The sequence below is a fragment of the Calonectris borealis genome, chromosome 11 (assembly GCF_964195595.1).
Source record: "Calonectris borealis chromosome 11, bCalBor7.hap1.2, whole genome shotgun sequence".
In the NCBI taxonomy this organism is placed as follows: domain Eukaryota; kingdom Metazoa; phylum Chordata; class Aves; order Procellariiformes; family Procellariidae; genus Calonectris; species Calonectris borealis.
The window spans coordinates 2,249,012-2,267,620 of record NC_134322.1 but is presented as its reverse complement, the minus strand read 5'-3'; the positions used below and the strand labels follow the sequence as shown (position 1 = coordinate 2,267,620).

Below are 18,609 nucleotides of genomic sequence, written 5' to 3'. Positions count from 1 at the left end.
ATACCAGCAGCCCATCAGACTTTCAGCCTTGAGAGACCTTCTGGTCTCTGCAGCCCAGCTGTGAGAGCAGAACTTTTTCTCAGCTTTGCAGGTTCTCTCTCCGCTTAGACAGAAGTTAGTTGGTCGCTGGTGACCTGCAATGCTCCTGCTTTTGCTGTGCTATATAATTCTGTGGATAAGCAGAACACTCTGGTGTCTAGGGCTGTACTTTGATCTGCAGAAGTTTAATCAGGCTTTCTCTGTGTGTTTCTTAAGAAAATTGAATAGAAATTAAAAAAAAAACAACAGGGTGCATTGAGGAAAATTATCAGCAAGCTCTCATCAGCAGTGTGCAGTGGGTTTTTGCAGTTCTGCCATTAAGAAAATAATGTCACAGTATTGATGTCCGTTTATTTGACCAGAACTACCTGAAGCTTTTAAGACAGTTTACTTTGTGTAAGCTGAACTTTGGACTTAAATCCCATGGCCATATTGCAGAGAATTACAAAGGCAATAAACTAGCATGGACAAACCAACTAGGACAATAGAAGCTAGGTTTGTTTGAGGTGCAATGTATGTATTTCAGGATAAAGCTGTAAGACTGTAATATGGTGTTGAAGGAACTTGGGGAGTTTAATCTTTCCATTCACAGGCACAAAAGTGTTGCAAGGTAACATCTTGGGATTTTTTTTTCTTCTTTCAGCTTGTGCGTTTGATTTGGTAGCATTCTAGTTTTGGTCCAAACTTTCAGTTGTCAAATTTTCAGTTGTCAAACGTAAGCTTTAAATGGAAGTTATAGATATCCAATGATCTCTTCTGTATTACTGAAATATGAACTGGAGAAAATACAGAAAACAACCAAAATGAAAGGAGAGTTGCCAGCATTATGTGGACATTCGGAATGAAGTCAGGGAGTTTACGCTGGCCAAGGGCCAGGCCTGAGGTTGCATGCGTATTGTTATTTTGGAGTGAGGCAGTCCCTTGGTGTACAGGAAATCCATTGTCAGTGTTTGCTCCGCAAAAGACTTGACGCAAAAGCTGTAAGTGAAATAAGCACATACCCTATGGTCAAATCCATCAGTAACATGAGCCTCTGTTACTCTCTGTGTTGAAACTGCTATTTCCCCAAGCAGTGAAAAGACAGCCCTTCTCAAAGTACAGCGGGGAAGGCGGCGTGCACACCTATTTATCTTTCTGTTTCTGAGGAGGGAGTTAGAATTAATGTGGCTGCAACGAATACAGTTGTATAACATGTATCAGTAACTTCTGATATACATTGTGTATCAAACGCATTAACAGAAACTAGGGTAACAACCGCTCTTATGCTTAGAGCACACATTGTAAAGTGTGCAAAGCAGCCAGCAGATTTTTTTCCTTCGCAGCTGAACAGATAGTACTTTAATCTTGCAGGGAAGATGCAATATGGATAGCATCCCAATACTCAGTGTACACTTGTGAAGGCAAAGCTGCAGTGAGTCACGGTTGAACTTGTATGGAGACGATTCAGGCAGGATTTGCTTGCTTTTAATGCATGATGTTTTAGCTGGTGGTGTACCCCCTCAGGATTCTTTGGCTTTAGCAGAGCTACATTCTCTTAGTGTTCCCCAAACGGTAAATCCATAAATTGAAAATGAATATTCAGGACAGCTCTAAGACAAGAGGTAACGCGCCCATCCCATGACAGCTTAAGCTGAAGCCTAAGACCACAAATCACAGGAGAAAGCAGCATCTATAAAGCTTGGTTGCATTTTTTAGAGACAAGTTTTTCTTCAAGATAGGATTTGTTGGTTTGTGTCTTTCCTCAAGTTGCAAATAAGCTGGAAATAAAATTTCCGTACATCCTTCAGTGGTGAATCCACATTTCCCTTGAGTCACAACCAAGCGGAGGTGGTTTCTGAAGGAAAGGACCACGAAACCATAGAGAGCAATACAGGCTTCGGTGTTTTTATAACTTGAATAGTACCAATCTGAGGACATTACTTAAGGATCAACAAAAGTTGATTTGATTTTTCTGATCAGATTTTTCTGAAAAGCTGAGCAGCTTTTCAATTAGAAAGACACTTACTGTGGAATAAGAGCACAGTCGTGTGGAACGCAATCTGTTTCCTTAAGTGGGTGGACACACCTTAAGAGACTCTGATTAGTGCCGGTGTTTGCTGTACCTCTATACAAATTGCACTGGAGTCATGTGAAGCCCAGAGTCCGTTACGATGCGTACAGATTACTGCTGCAGGCCACAGCTGCTAATTGATGAAATGAGGCTGGTATTGGAGAAATGTGCCTGATGTGGCAGTTTCCAGTGGGACAACCAAATATGTCAAACAAGAGAAAAAGGCGGAGACAGTAAACTTGTGTGACTCCTGGATGTGTTCAATGTCATCTGTGCATGTCAGGAGAGGGGCTTGCTTTAAGCTATAAAATTGTTTAAAATGTGAAGAAACTGCAGGTATGCTTACCAGATCTCTTAAATTGATGTAGCGACCCCTGTTCTATTGAGCTGCCTTCTGTTAGCTTTTGCTTTGAACATTATGTCCTTTTCCATAAAAGGAAGATCTGCTTTTTCTTTTGTGGGTGTAATGTGTGGAGGAGAGCAGGAACATCGGGCTTTGCTTGTGATAGAGCATTTTTCTTTCTGATGATATAATTAAGGAAAGAGACTGTGAAAGAAGCTGGGAATGGGTATAAGCTCCAAAATTTATAGACTTTGAAGATCTGCTCAGGATTAGAGAGTTCCCCAGATGCACTTTTATTCAATTCCTTATTTGCTGTCAGCAAAGCTTGTAACAAAGCAGAAACCAAAGTTTTTTTCTGACTATTAGCTGCTTTGGGAACTCATACACCACAGTAACGGGGAGGAAACCGGCATGTCTTTTGGATGAAGCCAGGCTGCTTCAACCTATTTCTAAAAGTTAGAGAGTAACAGCAGGTACCAGATGAGAAATGACTCTCAAACCTCTGTAGAGACACTCTCTTCGGTGTGAGAGGAGGCTGGGATGGTAAAAACTGCCTTTGATTTTTTGGAGCTGATCTCTTAAGCCCCAGAATTGCCCAACCCTTGCAGGAGCAACAGATGGGAAAGCCTATGGAAAAAGCTGGTTTTTGCTGCTCAATGTTAACTCTTTGGCCAGATGGGAAGCTGTTCTCTTCAGATTTTAAGCTCCATTTGAATGGGGATGAAGTGATAAATTGAGGGGAGGACTGGAGGGAATTCTTCTCTTGCTTTTATTTCTTGCATTGAATGTGGAGAATAGAGCACTTACCAATTAGCTTAGCCTGCTTTGCACTTCCTCTGCTCAGCAGACTCTTGGCTTACAGCAGGGCTGGGCACCATCTAGCGCAGTATTTTCAAGAATATTTGACTTGAGCTTTCCTCTGCTGAAATCTCATTAGCTTCAGTGGGAGCAGTTAAATCATTCGATGCCATTTGAATGTCCCACCTTTCACGCGTATGAAGTATTGTCTTCCTGAGACTGCCTCAGCCTCAGTCTGCTCATGAACTTCAGTCCTTTTGCTTCGGTCCACAGGCCGAGTCAAACCATAACCCCAATAAAAGAGATCTGTCATCATCTACTGGGGATTTTCTTTTGAAAATTTGAGATCAAATGGACTGGAAGAAAGGATCTAATTTTTAAATTACTTTGATGCCAGTCTTACATACAATTTGGTGCGTATTGCAGACAACTCCACTGGTTTCATGAGTGCCAGAGAGATCATAACAGAGTCAGTAAGAACGAAAGCTGGACTTGCTGGCTACTTGGTGTAAGTGCACAGCAATAGGGTTCTGGAGATCTGTGTTACTGAAAGCAGGTTTGTGGTCTGCTCTTTCTAAGGTTTTCTGTTTCTTACTTTTCTCTCCTTTTCTTTTCTCTTTTTAGGGTACCGGCTACCTAAAAGTGATCCCATTTCATAGTAAATTTTCTCCAAGTATGAAGATAGTTAAGTGACACCCCACTTGCTAAGTGACTAATATCTTTGACTATTTGTGATTGTTCCATGTGCCAAAAGTTTCAAGGGTGATGTAACTTTCTAGCTGCGGTCCATTAAAATCTGTCAAGTAATTAAAGTTTGATGGTTAAAGTGAGCCCAAGGAATGAAGCAGAACAATGTTTCAAAACGATCGCTTTTTTTCATCCCCCCCCGCCTCCTGAGGGCCTGTGATTCGTTTTGCTTTTTATTTTGTGCAGACCTGCAGCCTGTTACCTACTGCGAGCCAGCTTTCTGGTGCTCAATATCCTACTATGAACTCAACCAGCGAGTGGGAGAGACTTTCCATGCCTCTCAGCCTTCTATGACCGTGGATGGTTTCACTGACCCATCTAATTCTGAACGCTTCTGCCTTGGTTTACTGTCTAACGTGAACAGAAATGCAGCAGTGGAACTCACAAGACGACACATTGGTAATTTCTATTTCCTTGTTTTAGACAGTGTCTTTCAAGGTGGAAGGTGGAGACCTGCATGTAAAGCTTTTTATTTACCTAATCGGCATGCAGCTTGGTCAGTTTTAGAACGCTGCGATGTTTGAATATCCATGGTGTTTTAGCAGGCTAATCTTCCATAAAGGAACACTAATTGTATTTTTTCATAAAATATAATTAAAAAATGCACTGAGGAACACCAAAACTGCATGTAATAGAGAGAGACAGAATTTAAACTTTTACACGCACTCTTCTGAACTATATTTGGATGGATGTTAGTGATAATCCTGTGTATTCCTGATCCCTTCTGCACTGTGTTATTTTCTGACTGTTCTTTTATAAATGGAAGCTTAGTTCCTTGATTTTCATCTCAATTTCCACTTTTCCTGCTTATACTGCAAGGTAACATTCAATTTTGTTTTCAGTTAAACTTGCGCTAAATAGAATATCCCAGATTTATGCAGTTTTAATAAAAGGCAAATTGCTTATACTTTGCTGTGTTTTCTGCTGACTTCTATCAAAAATGAACCTGCTTTTTGTCCTGATTTTGCTCCCCTTTATACCCTTTCCTGAGCAGTAAACTTCATACAGGAGGATCTTTCCTTACTTGTTTTTAATATGATTTCTAGCACCAAAAAAACACCAACCCCCAAAAAACCATCAAGATTCAGAAATCAGTCTTTAAATTCAGTAGGCTCCTTATGCTCTATGGAAGAATGAAAGCAAGATATTCAAATAGAAATGTAAGACCACAGCAAATGTTTATTTGAGCAACAAAGACTTATTCCTGAAATTTGTTTCTTTATTAACTGAGATTTTAATAATTTGTGTGAACTCCTATGGGAAATGTATGTTTGTCCTTGTATACAATGTAATCTCAGGCAAAAGGCAATGATTTGAAAACGTTGTATAATTTAATTCCAAATCACTAAGTAAATAAACGAACAGTTGTATCCAGCTGCGCTGACTTTCAGAAAAGGTTGAAAACCGTATGTTAACTGATAGCACATTCATATGGAAAATATCAGAGACATGTATGTTTGGAGTAAGCAGGCTGTGAGGTGGTAAGTTTATGCAGTCCAGGCTGTGATTGACAATGGGGCTGGAGAGTGCAATTCTGACTTTATAAATTGGTCTTTCTGCCTTGCTCAGCTTAACTGGCTCACAGAGCAAATTTATTGCTCCCTGATGGGATTACCCAGTGGCCAAAAGAGGTGGTCTTCATTTTCTGTCGTTCATAGTTTAGCTGCTTTTTGAGAGCTGTCTCATGCAGAGGTTGTCTACGTCTCTACCAGCTCTTGCAGATTTTGCAGATGATTGTTCTAAGCTAAACCAAAACTGTGCCATGTGTTTCCTAGGAAGAGGAGTAAGACTCTACTACATTGGCGGTGAGGTGTTTGCCGAGTGCCTTAGTGACAGTGCCATTTTTGTCCAGTCTCCCAACTGCAACCAACGCTACGGCTGGCACCCAGCAACAGTTTGCAAGATTCCACCAGGTAAGGAAGTATGCCTTATCTGTGATCCTGCACAGGCTTCACCTTTTGCAAACGGGGACTTGCTATGGAAAGCGAGCTCTTTGTCAAGGTAGGCATGGATTTGCTGACCTCCGTTCTTAATAATAATCAGAAACTTGAACCCTATTATAAGCAACTTGACAACTTGAGCAGGGCATTTTTTTATAGCATATAGGATGAAGGTACTGATAAAAGAAGCTACTGTGTATGCTCCAAAAATTGTCTGCACTACATTCATACAAGTAGGAAGAAACAGTACTTAAGTATCTAAGCAGAACTAAGAGCAGAATCTGCCACTTTTTCGGTGCCGTGTTTTATCAGTCCATTATGGTATTGTAATTATCTGATAGTCATGTTTATAATTTTGTTTGTACCTTTGAGTAAAAGAATATAATGTAAGAAATTTTTCTTAATTTAGATTCACCCATAATAGACTTAAATTGTTACTTTTTTCTGTTCTGCAATAAAACTTCCCCACCACCACCTTTGTGAATTAGTTTTATTCTAGGGAAATCGCATTTGCAGGCACCTTGTTGTTCTGGTTACAGCAAACGTATGTCTAAAGTATGCTGAAAGATTACAAGAGAATTTATTGAATCTATCTAGGAAGAAAATACTTTTTTGTAAGATACATGCAAAAGAGCTAGGATGAGAGGACGCCATTCAAAAGGGAATTTAGTTATTTAGCTCGGCTCACAAAAGCTAATTTTTTTACAGTTAAAAGTATGTAGATATTTAAAAAACAAACTTTTTTGTTTACAAATATTTGAATAAAGATTGTCTTTCTTTTGAGAAGAGATCCATACACTGCAAGCTCTGGCCCATCTTAATGGGTTTCCTTTCTCAGATGCTTAGGACGCAGCTGCCAGTGTTGCAAACATGACTTAACTCTCCAGCCACATCACAAGAGTCCACCCCGGCTGGAGTCAACATCTGAAGACATAAACAACCCACATTTCCGCTGTAGATTCATCTAAGGCGCATTTTTGGACTCCAGCTTTCCCCACTTTTGCCACAGTCTTTGGCAGCCTTCTCAGCCTCATCTTCAGATCTTTGCTGGGTTTGAAGCAGTTTCTTCATTCCCTTGTTGACAAGATCAAGTCCTACCCACTCCTCCCAGGCACAGTCGCGGAGAGACCTGTTCCCATCCAGTCCTGAAGTCTGAACAGCTTGGCAGTCTGATCCTGATCAAGTTTTTTGCTTTCCTTGTGATAGTTCTTTCTCTGTGCTCAGCCTGGCCCTGATGCTCTTACTCTTCTTATTTCCCCCCCTTAGACGGCGATATGCTTCCCTTCAAACTCTGCAAGATACATGGCTCTTGGGCTGTGCTCTTTTATGGTCACAAAAATGGGCAGTTGTTTCTGCAGCTGCTGAGCTGTTGCATGCGGTTACGCTTTGCTATATGCAGTTCGACCCAAAACAGATGACAGTATGAGTCCAGCCCAAGAGAGTAGGCTCAGAAAGTGATTTTAGAAAAATACAATTCATCACAGTCCAAATGGTTGTTTTTCAGACTTGGCTCATATGTAATCCCAAATGAGCATTAGTTGTGTGCCAAGTTTCAGAGTTTAACTTGTTTCTGGTTATCTGGGAGAAAGCAGGCACAGCAACACTTTTTTTGAGAGTTGTGTATTTAGTTAGTTAGTTAAACTATGAAGGATGTTGTTATATTTCACCTTTATCACCTAAAAACAGTTGAATAAATTGTTCCCAGTCTTTCAGCTGGGACTAACCTAAGTTGGGGAAAAACTCCAGTTTTAAAGGAAAATTCTTTGGCGCATGATAGTTACGTTTAAGAGACGATTATAGCAGAAGCAGCTCTGCTACCAGCCTTTTTAACCCTGATAACTGGTTTCTGGCTTGCCAGAGCGGTTTCACTTCAGAACTTCTCCATTACTTCTGCTGACGGACACCATGTAAATCCAACACCAGTGAGTTCCTATTTTTAGCCTGTGCATTCCTTTCTTTCAGGCCCCGTAGCAATTGCCATTGTTAAGTGTTATGTTCATCGTTAGGCTTTTAAATTACAGTATGAGGGAAATGATTGTAAAGGAGATAGGAGGAGGTTCCATGTGAGTATCCAAGTCTGGTCTCGTAGATCACAATCTGCTGTGTGGGCACTAGCATCCATCGTTCTGTCTTGTAACATGGTTTTCTTCCTTTTCAGTATATGAGCTGTGGAAATGTGGCACCCTTGATTCCTTTTCTGAAATGCTGGGTTTAAACAATCTGTGTATATTGTTCAAGCAGCACTGAGTTTCTTTCCATCCTCAGAAAGAAATGGATTTCTTAATCTCGTTAAGCTAATGCCTTGTTCTTGTCATGTTCTTTTTTCACAGGATGTAACTTGAAGATTTTTAACAACCAGGAATTCGCCGCTCTCTTGGCTCAGTCTGTAAATCAGGGCTTCGAAGCTGTGTATCAGCTGACCAGAATGTGCACAATTCGCATGAGCTTTGTCAAGGGATGGGGAGCAGAATACAGGTCAGGCCTTTCGAATGAAACTTTGCGGTATGCTTGTGCTTGCCATTGCCACTCCGGTCTTTCACAGCCTCGGATAGTGTTCTGCAAAGCTGCTTTACTCAGCTTTTAAGATGGGGGGAATTAGCACAGTGTCTCTTTAGTAATGCAGGTAGGTTGTAGTTGTTGAGAATGTGTCGATCTCGTCTCTTGTTTTTCCCGCCCTACTTGTGTAAAACATACATCATGTGATATACATGGAAGACGATGTGCATTTGGTCACAGCATTGTATGAACCAAGAGCTTTACCTGAAGCACAGTAGATACGTCCAGATGGCCTGTGTGGGAACAATTACTTTTTTTTTTTTCCTTAAAATTAGATGTATATTTGATAGTTTGAGTGTCTTTATGACTACACTGTTATCAGGATATGATCAGTGTGAGTGCTTCCTAATAGATATGGGTTATGATGCTTCTTTTATCAGGGACTAATGGGATTAAAATAAAAGCACATCAGCTTGAAAATTTACATTTGGAAGAACTGTTAGAGTTGCTGCAAAATTATACTTAAATCTCCTCATCCTTTCCTTAGTGCTTGTCATAGGGCAGTTGCTTAAATGTGACCAGAAGGAGTGGGAGAAACAGGGTTACTATTTTTCCCACTGAATATTGAAGATAAAAAAGGAGATGCAGTAGGGCCTGGTGTTTGGAATCAATGATATGGTTGTTCTGTCAACATGGGGACAATAGTGACAGTGTGAGGGATGGAGTACGCCATAGCTTGTGTTGCTGTCGCTCCGCTGCATTACCAAGCAAATGTCCCAAAGTAGCAAAGGGAGTGAAAATCAGTGTTTAATAGTACAAGTAGGGGAGACGAAATTCATTGGAAAATGAATGTCGTTTTATGAGAGAGAAAGCTGGCAAGGATTTAAGCCAAATGTGATTTTGAAATACTTACTTAACTGTGTACCCTTTAAATCTGTGGCCTTATTTGAAAATCTGGGGGCAGTCCCTGCCTTCCGGAGCAGCGAGGCTGTCTGCCGATGCTCCCCTTGCACAGCTGCCTGCAGCAGACGGGGGAGATGCCATAGTATCAGCTGGAGCCTGGGCCCTGCACATTACTCTCCCACTTTCTTCATTTCTCCAGATGTTTGGAGTCCATTTTGTTTTGAAATTGTCCTGCACCCGGGCCAGAGCATTTCAGCCCTGGCTCGCAGCCATGGCTCATAATGAAATCCAGATGAGCATGACTTACGGAAAGTCAACTATCTCATTAGAGTATTGTAGTCAGTGAAACCCTACGCTCAGGCTGACCGCGCCGAAGCTGCTCTCTTGCTCCTTCATTTCCGTGCCACAAAATACTACATCTGATTGCCTTTGTCAGAGCACGTTTATTTGTTGAACTGATTCATATATGAAAACGTTACTGAGGGAGCCGCATCCAGAGCGCTGTTCCAGTGATTTCTAGTTTAGCTGCTTAGCCTTTTGAGCAGACTAATTCGTGGGGTGTTTAGTGCTCTTGTGTGCCAGGGATTTGGTGGCAGGAAGGGGGGAGAAGCCAACTGCATAAGCAGTCTGTGATGCAGAGGTTCTCCTCTGTCCAGAGAGAACCCAGTGGATCAAGCTGAAGGCATGGAGAGTTTTGAGGGTTTGCCTTTCTGAAAGCTTGGAGCCAGCGTGTTGGTCGTCTAGGTGGGGAGGCAGAATGAAGTTTGCCATGATAGATTTGCAGAGGGCAGAAGTGTGGCAGCCCCACGGGTAGTGGGTTTCTGTACAGTGTCGCCGGGACAGTTGTTGGACTGCTCGGCGTAAAGGCTGGTTTCAGGCAGCAAAGGGGAATGCTCTGTGTTAAGTTCAGGGAGACTGGTTTTTCCTGCGACCTGAGAGGTTTGTATGCTTCACTGAAGCCGACAGAGCGAGAGGTGCTCTGCTTTCCCTGTCCTGCAGTCCTCCTGCCCAAACAGCTCACCCTTTAACGCAAAACACTTGCCATTAAGTCGCTGTATAGGACAAGCCCTGCCCATACACCCACTCTTGGGGCATCGCCTGGCCTGCCAGCTCCGGTCAGCCTCGTCTGAGCTGGGAATGGGTGAGGTGCCTTCAGGGAGCTGCTTCCATTTTCAGTTCACAGGATGAGAGATACAGAGGCATCAACAGAAAGGGCTACAGCCCTTGGCCAAAGCCTTGCAGAGCCGTACCCCAGAGCCCCGCTCCTCTGCCCTGCCGTGAAGGGGCAGGGATGGGGGTGGGAGCGCAGGGCAGCCCCACAAAGCAGAGGGTCCCCTTTTCAGCAGCGCTGATTCCCTGGGCCCCACAGACTTCGGCTTCTCCCTCCCGCAAACAGATTCCAAGGACAGCTTCTGTGGGGAATGAGGGTGTAAAACAAGGCTGTTTCCAGGCTATTTCCTTCTCTTCGTAATCCTCCTCCTCCACAGCAGCTGTCCCTGCTCTCTGCCTGGAACAAGACTTAGGCTACCCCTTGGCAGAGGAGGGAGAGCCCCTTGCCCTGTGCCTTGGCCTCCCTTCCCTTCCTTTCCTCCCCATCTCTTCCTGCTTTACCATCTGGAGACACTCCATGGGGTCTGGCCTCAGGGAGAGTAAGAGAGGCAGGTAGGAGAGGGGGAAGGTGGCAGGGGAAAGTAAAAGCACGGTGTGCGCTGACCCAGCAAGGCATCCCCCTCTACTCTCTGGCCACAGCCGCCAACTCTTGAGGGATTTTAAAACACATGGTTCAATACCATGTGTCTGCTGTTCAGATACCCTGCACCATTTCTGCTGCTTTTGAGGCAGCTGATCAAATGCGAATCTGATGGAGTGCCCCATACACAGCATGTGTAGTGTAGGGTTCAAAGCGCATCCTCCCGAGCTGTGCAAAAAGGATGCTCTGGCAGCTCTGGCCGCACAAGGGAGAGGGCTCCGCGGGGCTGCAGAAGGGAGTCTGAATGGCTGAGTGGTGATCTCTCTCCGTCACTTCCATGTTCTGCTAAAACCTAAGGATATGGTAAAAGGAGGATATCCTTGTCTTAGAGAAATTTAACGTATTTGGTATACTGCTTACGTTGTTACCTGATTAGGAGAGGCAAGGTCTACAAAATAAAACTGAAGAATTCTGCTTAGATAAACACCTTCCTTTCTCTTCAGGGAATCAGATGCTGCCAGTTTTCAATAGTAAATAGGTTACATGGTGAGTTGCTCCTTTGGGATCATAAGAAATGTAAAGAGCAAAGGTAGAGTTTTTAAAAGAAGTTGGCAGCATAGGCCAAAAGCGTGTTATAGAGGAGAGACATTCCTTTGGCCCCACACGGAAGACTATTGTCTAAGCAGGAAAGAATGCTTCAGTAGCTGTAAAACCTTTTCACATTCGTAAAGTTTTGTAAGTCACATTTATTTTCTTTTTTTTCTTCTCTCCCCCCCAACCCCTTCTTTCTTGTAGGCGGCAGACTGTGACCAGTACTCCCTGCTGGATTGAACTGCATCTTAATGGTCCTTTGCAGTGGCTGGACAAGGTCCTTACACAAATGGGCTCCCCAAGTATTCGTTGTTCCAGTGTCTCCTAAGGAAACATCTCCTGGGGTGGGCGGGGGGCACAAAGACTCTGGAAAATGGAATTGGCTTAACCCTTAGCAAAATGCATACTGCATAGCAAACAAATTCCCAGTTATTGAAGTGATAAGAAAAAAAATCTGCTTTAAAAAAAAAAAAGGTGGGTTTTCTTTGTTTTGTTTTGCTTTTTAAACTAAATACCCATTTAAGCCACTTCCACTGAAACTGTTAGCACTTTGGTTACGACGCTATGGGCCATTGCAGTTAGAATTTGAAGCTGAAGTTTATCATGATAAAAAACTGGACTTTGTTTCAGCGGAGAGAAGCCAGTGCTCTGCCTCCAGCCGTGTCGTGCCTGTCTGGCCGCTCGCTCCGTGCTGTTGTGAGCACGCAGGAGCCACTGGCGGCTCGGAGGAAACTTTCCATTTGCCTCACACGACTCCAGGCTCGTGTCACGCAGCACCTCTGAAAAGCCAGATACCGTGGGACTTTGGGATGACTCTTGCTCATGCATTCCTGTCTCCATCCACCTGATCCACACCTGTCCTCCCTGGGATTGCAGCAGTAGGGGGAAAAGGAAGCGTTTAAAGCACACACAAGAACTAATTCCCCCAGTAATGTTCCCAAAAGGAATGGATTTCCCACGCTGGACTACTAACAAGGAGGCAGAGCCTTGCTTCATGCCTGAGGGATGCAGCTGATACCCTGATGGTCTCAGGCCGGATTGACATGAAGCAAAAGGCCAAACTTAAGGCTCCTTCTGATACTGCTGCAGCGACTTTTGACTTGAGCTGCTCACAGACAGACATTTGTCATGTGGGGAGCTCTGGCTGGATAAGTTAAACCTTCGTTATTGTGCAGTCTATTTGCATTAACTACAGAAAGTTTGTATTCTATTTTCTTGGTATGTTGAATGGTATCTGCCACTTCTGAAGTCTTAGGGGCTTAGTGAATTCAGTGTCCAGGTCTGCTCTAGTGATAGAAGTGAACAGGCCCATGCTGCCATTTTCAGAATATGCAATTTAATAGGTTATCCCATGCTGTCACATGTGACTGCGCATGAACCAGGACATTTCAGACACACAAAACCCTCTGTTTAAAACTTATTTCAGCTGATTAAAATGCTCTGAGATGTGTTTTTGCCTGGAGAAATTGGGAGAGTGTGTATTTACTTGTATTATAAAATGTTCATTTTAAACATACATGCTCCAGACTGTTCAATATTTTTTTCCCTGCAGCAATTGTCATGGCAAACAACTTCCACAATTGGAAAAAACCCTTAGCACTTGTTTTTATGGTTCAAATTTGCCAAATAAGTCTCATAACTTTGTCAGCGCTATCCAATTATCTGTTTCTTTATATCTGCATTGAATATCATACGCATTTGTGCCAAAATATTAGAAGGGGGAGGGGAGAAAGTGATAATCAGTTTCCTCTGGAAATCTTTTCTTTTTTTTTTTCATATACGAAAGACAAACACACAAGCTAGGCCTGGCTCTGGGAAGGACAGACTCGGATGGACTTTGCAATGGTTTGTGCTAAGGCTTTAGTCCTGCAAACTTTTGTGCTCCCAGATGCGAACGCGAGCGGCCCCACCGAGTTCAGTGGAAGTTTTCCTGCGTGCCGGGTTGAGCTCCAGAGCACCTGGTCCCATAATGGGGTACCGACTTGTAATAGCATTTCAGACACTTACCAGGAATTTCCATGCACCTGCCTATTTGCAGAGAGGCTTTTCCGATGTGCTTGTTCCTTTGAGACCACTCTGTTTATCAACCCCACCACTCGGTTTGCAAAAAACCACCACTTTTGGTACCTGAGGCATGGGCAAGACAGGGTCCGAGGCGCCCTTTGTTCAGTGGACACAGGAACAGATGATCCGAAAGGCTCGTTGCTGGTGTTTGTTTTACCAGGCAAATGAAAGGATGCTTTAGAGGAGAGTTTTCTTCCAGAAACAAGAAATGACTTTTTGTATATGAAATTTAAATTCTGAGGAAGACTTTCAGTGGTGGTTGTGCTCCTGAATGATACAGGCACTTTTGAATATCCTCTTGCAGAATTTTGACTGGAGCTTTCACTGTGCAACACGGCTTGTATCATAGTGCTGGAGGTTTTCTAGGATTTTTAATTTTTTTTTTTTAGTTTTTGCAATGTGTCTGATTTTAGTTAAATCTCTGATTGCATGGACTTGTGCAATAAGAGCATCTGTATAAAATAGTATTTTCTAGGCACTTAAAAAGTAGGTCTGTCTGTCGTTGTGGGTTGATTTGGCATATACTTTCAGAAACAGGTTTCTAACATAGTTGCAAACAAAAATTTATCCTGACTTTCGTGGAAGTATTTGACTTGCTGTTTTAGTAAGAGAGGGGAAAAAATCTGCTATGTAAAATGGCCCCAGGTTTCCTCCCTGCGTGTCTTTAAGTCATATTTGCTTATTTTAGCGAACAAACTGTTTTCATTGTCCACATAATCGTGGAGGAAGTCGGACTCTGTGGTGCCTTGTGCATTAGCAACAAAAATGACATCTTAAATTCCAGTGTCAGAGAGTTCATCACACGTGACGGTGTGTGCAGGGACCCGGCCTGACCCAGAGGCTAGAAGCTGGAATAAACCCTGACTTTAATATGAAGTTTGCACACAGAATCGCCTCCCTCAGCCAAACTAAGAATTGGACCTGGATTTCCGCTAGGAACCAGATTTATATCTTCTGCTTGAGAAAGGATAATTCATTGCTAACCGTTATTAATAGATGCCTTTTGAAAACCAGGATTCAGATGATGCATAAAAACTTCAGTTAATCTCACCTCATCATCCCTTAAGTAAAATGACTTCAAATGGAAAATGTAAGCTGGTCTAGCAGTACAGTTAGATAAAATTGAGACAATTATCTCCACTAAAGTATTAATTTCCTCTCCTCCCCTTTGTTTGCCTTCTCACTAATTCATAAAAGCTTTATGGTTTCTAAAGTTACCTTATAAAGTCAAATGGAAAGTCCTGTACCATGCAACAAATGAAAAGATAAAGGTTGGGGAAGGGGTGTGATCCAAGGGACGTTACGGCTGAGTTTCCTTTTATGTTGCACAGTTGACGTGGATCGTGCAGATGAAAGCTAATTCCCCCCTCAGATCTGAAACGTGCTTCATCATGCCATTCATGTGGACACTAACGAAAGGGAAGAGGTAGCACTCGGCTGTAGATTACTGTAGGCAGCCGTGCCCCAGAGGTGCACGTGGCTTCTTCTTGGTTTTACGTTTTTCTAAAACTTTAGTAGCTTTGATATGTAGCACAAATGTATGCAATCGACCATGCCCTAGCTTAGATTACACATCTGTACTGGAATATCCTCTCATTTAATGGTAGTCTTGGCTAGTCTTACCAGGATTTCATACATTTTTGTTACTAGTAGAGAGTCACTAGCAGGAACTTTGACTCTTTTTAATTGGTGTAGCCATACACAAGGGCCTGGCTGCTGGCAGATGATATTGATGGCCTTGTGGTTTTAAATGACTGTGGTGATTTTTTTTTTTATTATTATTAATGTATTGAACTGAATTGCAGTTTGTATTTTGTGTTAAGCTTGTCTTAGAAGTAATCCAGTGCTGTCCATTTGATTTAATCGCCAGGAATCAGCATGCGTATGTACAAAGATGGAGAAATCTGATCATAATAAATTTCCCCAAAGCTCTGGCTACCCATATACGCCATGAAAAGGCTGGGGGTAGCCTTTGAGGAAGAGTTAAACAAATTAGTTTCCTCTCCCCTTAAGGATCAGCATAGTTTGAACCATGCAGAGGGCTCCTTTGCAGGGTGAAGACTATTCAGGACTCCATCTCAAGCAGCAAGTATTGACATCCCTGCCTTGTGCTACTTACTAACCGGAAAAGCACAAGCAGCACGAAGAACACAGCTCAGTGAAGGACTTCAGCCATATCACAAAACATCTGTGAGCTTTCCTAGTTCTCTAAGGTACTGGATAGGTAGGAGGAATGGAATTTCACAGATCAGCTGGTAAGCTAGAATGAGAAATAATTAGTCACTATATAGTAGCTGATGGAGCGTTATGGTTAAAAAATTCAGTATATGTTTTTTATTATGTACATGCTTTTGTATTTATGTTGTCTTTCTTGAATATTCAGATGAATCAAATATTTAATTTTTAACAGAAAGGGCAATTAAGGACTCAGAGTATTCAATCTTTCATATGCTCCTTTCTGATGATTGCTAGAAATCAGGCAGTCACTGATCTGAGAACAGGAGACTCGCCTCAGAACTGAGCATCAAACCTGGCAAATAAAACGGAACAAGGACTTCTCCAGCAGGAGCCTGTGCCTGAGTTGCTGTTTTATCTTTTAGCAACAAGTCAGGTTCCCAGATGGGCCCTTGAATTGTGCTCTTCAGATTTATGAGGCTTCAAAAAGGAAATAACGTCTTACTCCATAAATGTTTTGGTTCATCTTACGTTTCCTCCAGTACGTGGATACTGGAGGAGTCTGCACCAGTCTCTGCTGCTGAGACGCATCTAGTTCACTCTCCCAATGGAGGCAGCCTACTTCCGTCACGCTAGATTGAACTATTCCCCCTTTGATAGATATGTATGAGCATGTTTGCATTAGTGTTTAGACTTTCTTAACCTGAGATTGTATGTTAATGACTGGTGATGTCACCTACATGCTTTAGCTTGTTAAGCATTATTCACCTATTTTGTTACTAAAGGCCTGTACTATGTATGCCCTCTTATTTCATATGTGAAACTGTAAGTTCTATTTTTTGACATTTTAATAAACTTTGATTTGAAAACTGAGGCTCACGAGAAAATAAGGATATTGTAAAAATGTATTTAAGGACACAAACCGAAAGCATCTGGAGTTTTGAAACCACAGATAATTCGGAGACAGCAGCATCTCTCGGTGCGTATAATGAAGGCTGTTCCCAGTAATTCGCCCGAGATCTCAGTTACAGGTAAGATCTTCATTCTTTTTACAGTGTGGACAGTTTTGTTCAAGAATTTAAAGCCAGATATAAAAAATAATGTAAAAATTGCAACTTGTTCTTTTAACTGACGGGATTCAAAGGTGAGTGGAAGTGGCTCAGAGGATTCATTGTAGAACTGCTGGAAAAGTCAGACGTAGCTGAACATTCACTCTTGCCCGGTATACTAAACTGCAGCTGTATTTTCACCTTACGGCTGTGAATTGGGAAACTCCGTTATGAGAAGTGTGGGAGCTGCAGTGGAGTATTTACTGCTTTGTCCTCAGTGTCTTGTCTTGAGGCAGACCCTAAATTACCCCTGGTGTCTCTGTGTTAAGGAGTTGTCTCTTTTTTAAGTCCCGTGCTGAAGTCGTGGGTTTGGCCACTCAGTTGGTCGCTCCCGCAGAACAGAGGAAGGCTGGCGCATGGGGATAAGCGTGGTCCGGTCCGTAGTGCATTGGGGATAAGGTGTTAACGCTCTTGGAACGGCACGCGTTGTGGGCCAGCTCAGCAGCCCTAATCCAATCAATGTGTTACCTTTCTGGAAAACACGGCTCCTCTCAGACCTGGTTTAAAAGTGCCCCAACTGTTTCACCAAGTCAGAGAAATGATGGTTGGAAGAGACTGCTGGAGGTCTCCAGTCCAGCCTCGTGCTTGATCCAAGGCTGTTGCCAACACTAGATCAGGTCAGCTGGGCTTGTGTCCAGATAAATCTTGAAGAAAAATCTTAAAAGGACAGAGATTCTACCCACCTCCTCCCCGGGTAAGCTGTTCCATGGCTGCATTATGTTCCTAGTGGAAAAGTTTTCCCGTCTTAATCTCCCAGGCTATATTTTTGGCTATGACTCCTTGTTACAATAAGTTTCTTGAGTCTGTGGTCTCTCTTTGCAGCGATGACGCTGCTGCTCCCTGCCACTCGAGGCAATTGCTGTCATCAGAAATTAAACAGTAGCCGAGCTTGAGCGGTGGCAGCCGCTGAGTGGAGCGAGTCCTTCGCGCCCACCCCGGTCAGCTGTAGAGAGCTGGATGCCGTGGACACGTCCCTGCTGCTGTTGTCCTTACTGGGACTGCGCCTAGAGCCGGCTCCGGGCCGTGACATGTCCAGCGAAGCAGCGGTTTCCGTAGAAGGCAGGTAGCCAGGGCAGGTCCCGTACCGGGGGGAAAAAAAATACGTATACGCTGGCATTCGGCTGGCCTCAGGGAGGGCATTCTCCAAATAGCATTACCAAGCCAAGGCACACTATGATCTAATTCTGTGAACTCCTAACGTTCCTCCTAGGGTTTCACTGAAATTCAGAATTTTTTTTGTTGTTTTTCCTGACAGAGGATTTACGAGAATACTTTTTCCACTCAGTTTTCCAACAATGTGGTAATAAAAGGGTCTCGTCCAGGTTTTGTACTGGGGTTGCCAAGACTCAAGTGTGATGCAGTAAATCAGCTCTGAGCTGCGAGTTCTGCTGTCACCTGAACGTATCATGGATTTCAGGATCACAACCTTCTCATCTGCACTGAAAAGGGGAAGCTGAAGCAAAATACAGGTTTGATAACAAATGAAAAAATCTCAAAGCCATAGCCAAAAAACAAAGACAAGTGAATCGACATTCCGTGGAGGTTCCAGTTCAGGCAGAAGCTGGGGAACAAGCGGTTGGTCTGCTCTGGCAGGAGAGTCCTCTTGCAAGTGTCGTCCTCGACCTTCACCCGGAGTGCAGCCTGGCGGGTACAGCCACGCGCGA

General features: G+C 43.1%; 1 protein-coding gene across 1 annotated transcript in view; it reads left to right on the top strand.

The window, feature by feature from the left end:
- The window catches only part of SMAD3 (SMAD family member 3), a 78,195-nt gene extending 61,485 nt beyond the window's left edge, over positions 1 to 16,710 (top strand). Inside the window, exons 6-9 of the mRNA XM_075159723.1 lie at positions 4,164 to 4,376; positions 5,753 to 5,890; positions 8,248 to 8,392; positions 11,802 to 16,710. Of these exons, the coding sequence (XP_075015824.1) occupies positions 4,164 to 4,376; positions 5,753 to 5,890; positions 8,248 to 8,392; positions 11,802 to 11,925 (620 nt within the window). The 3' untranslated portion in view covers positions 11,926 to 16,710. The remainder of the gene's footprint in view (positions 1 to 4,163; positions 4,377 to 5,752; positions 5,891 to 8,247; positions 8,393 to 11,801) is intronic.
- Positions 16,711 to 18,609: the final 1,899 nt, after the last annotated feature.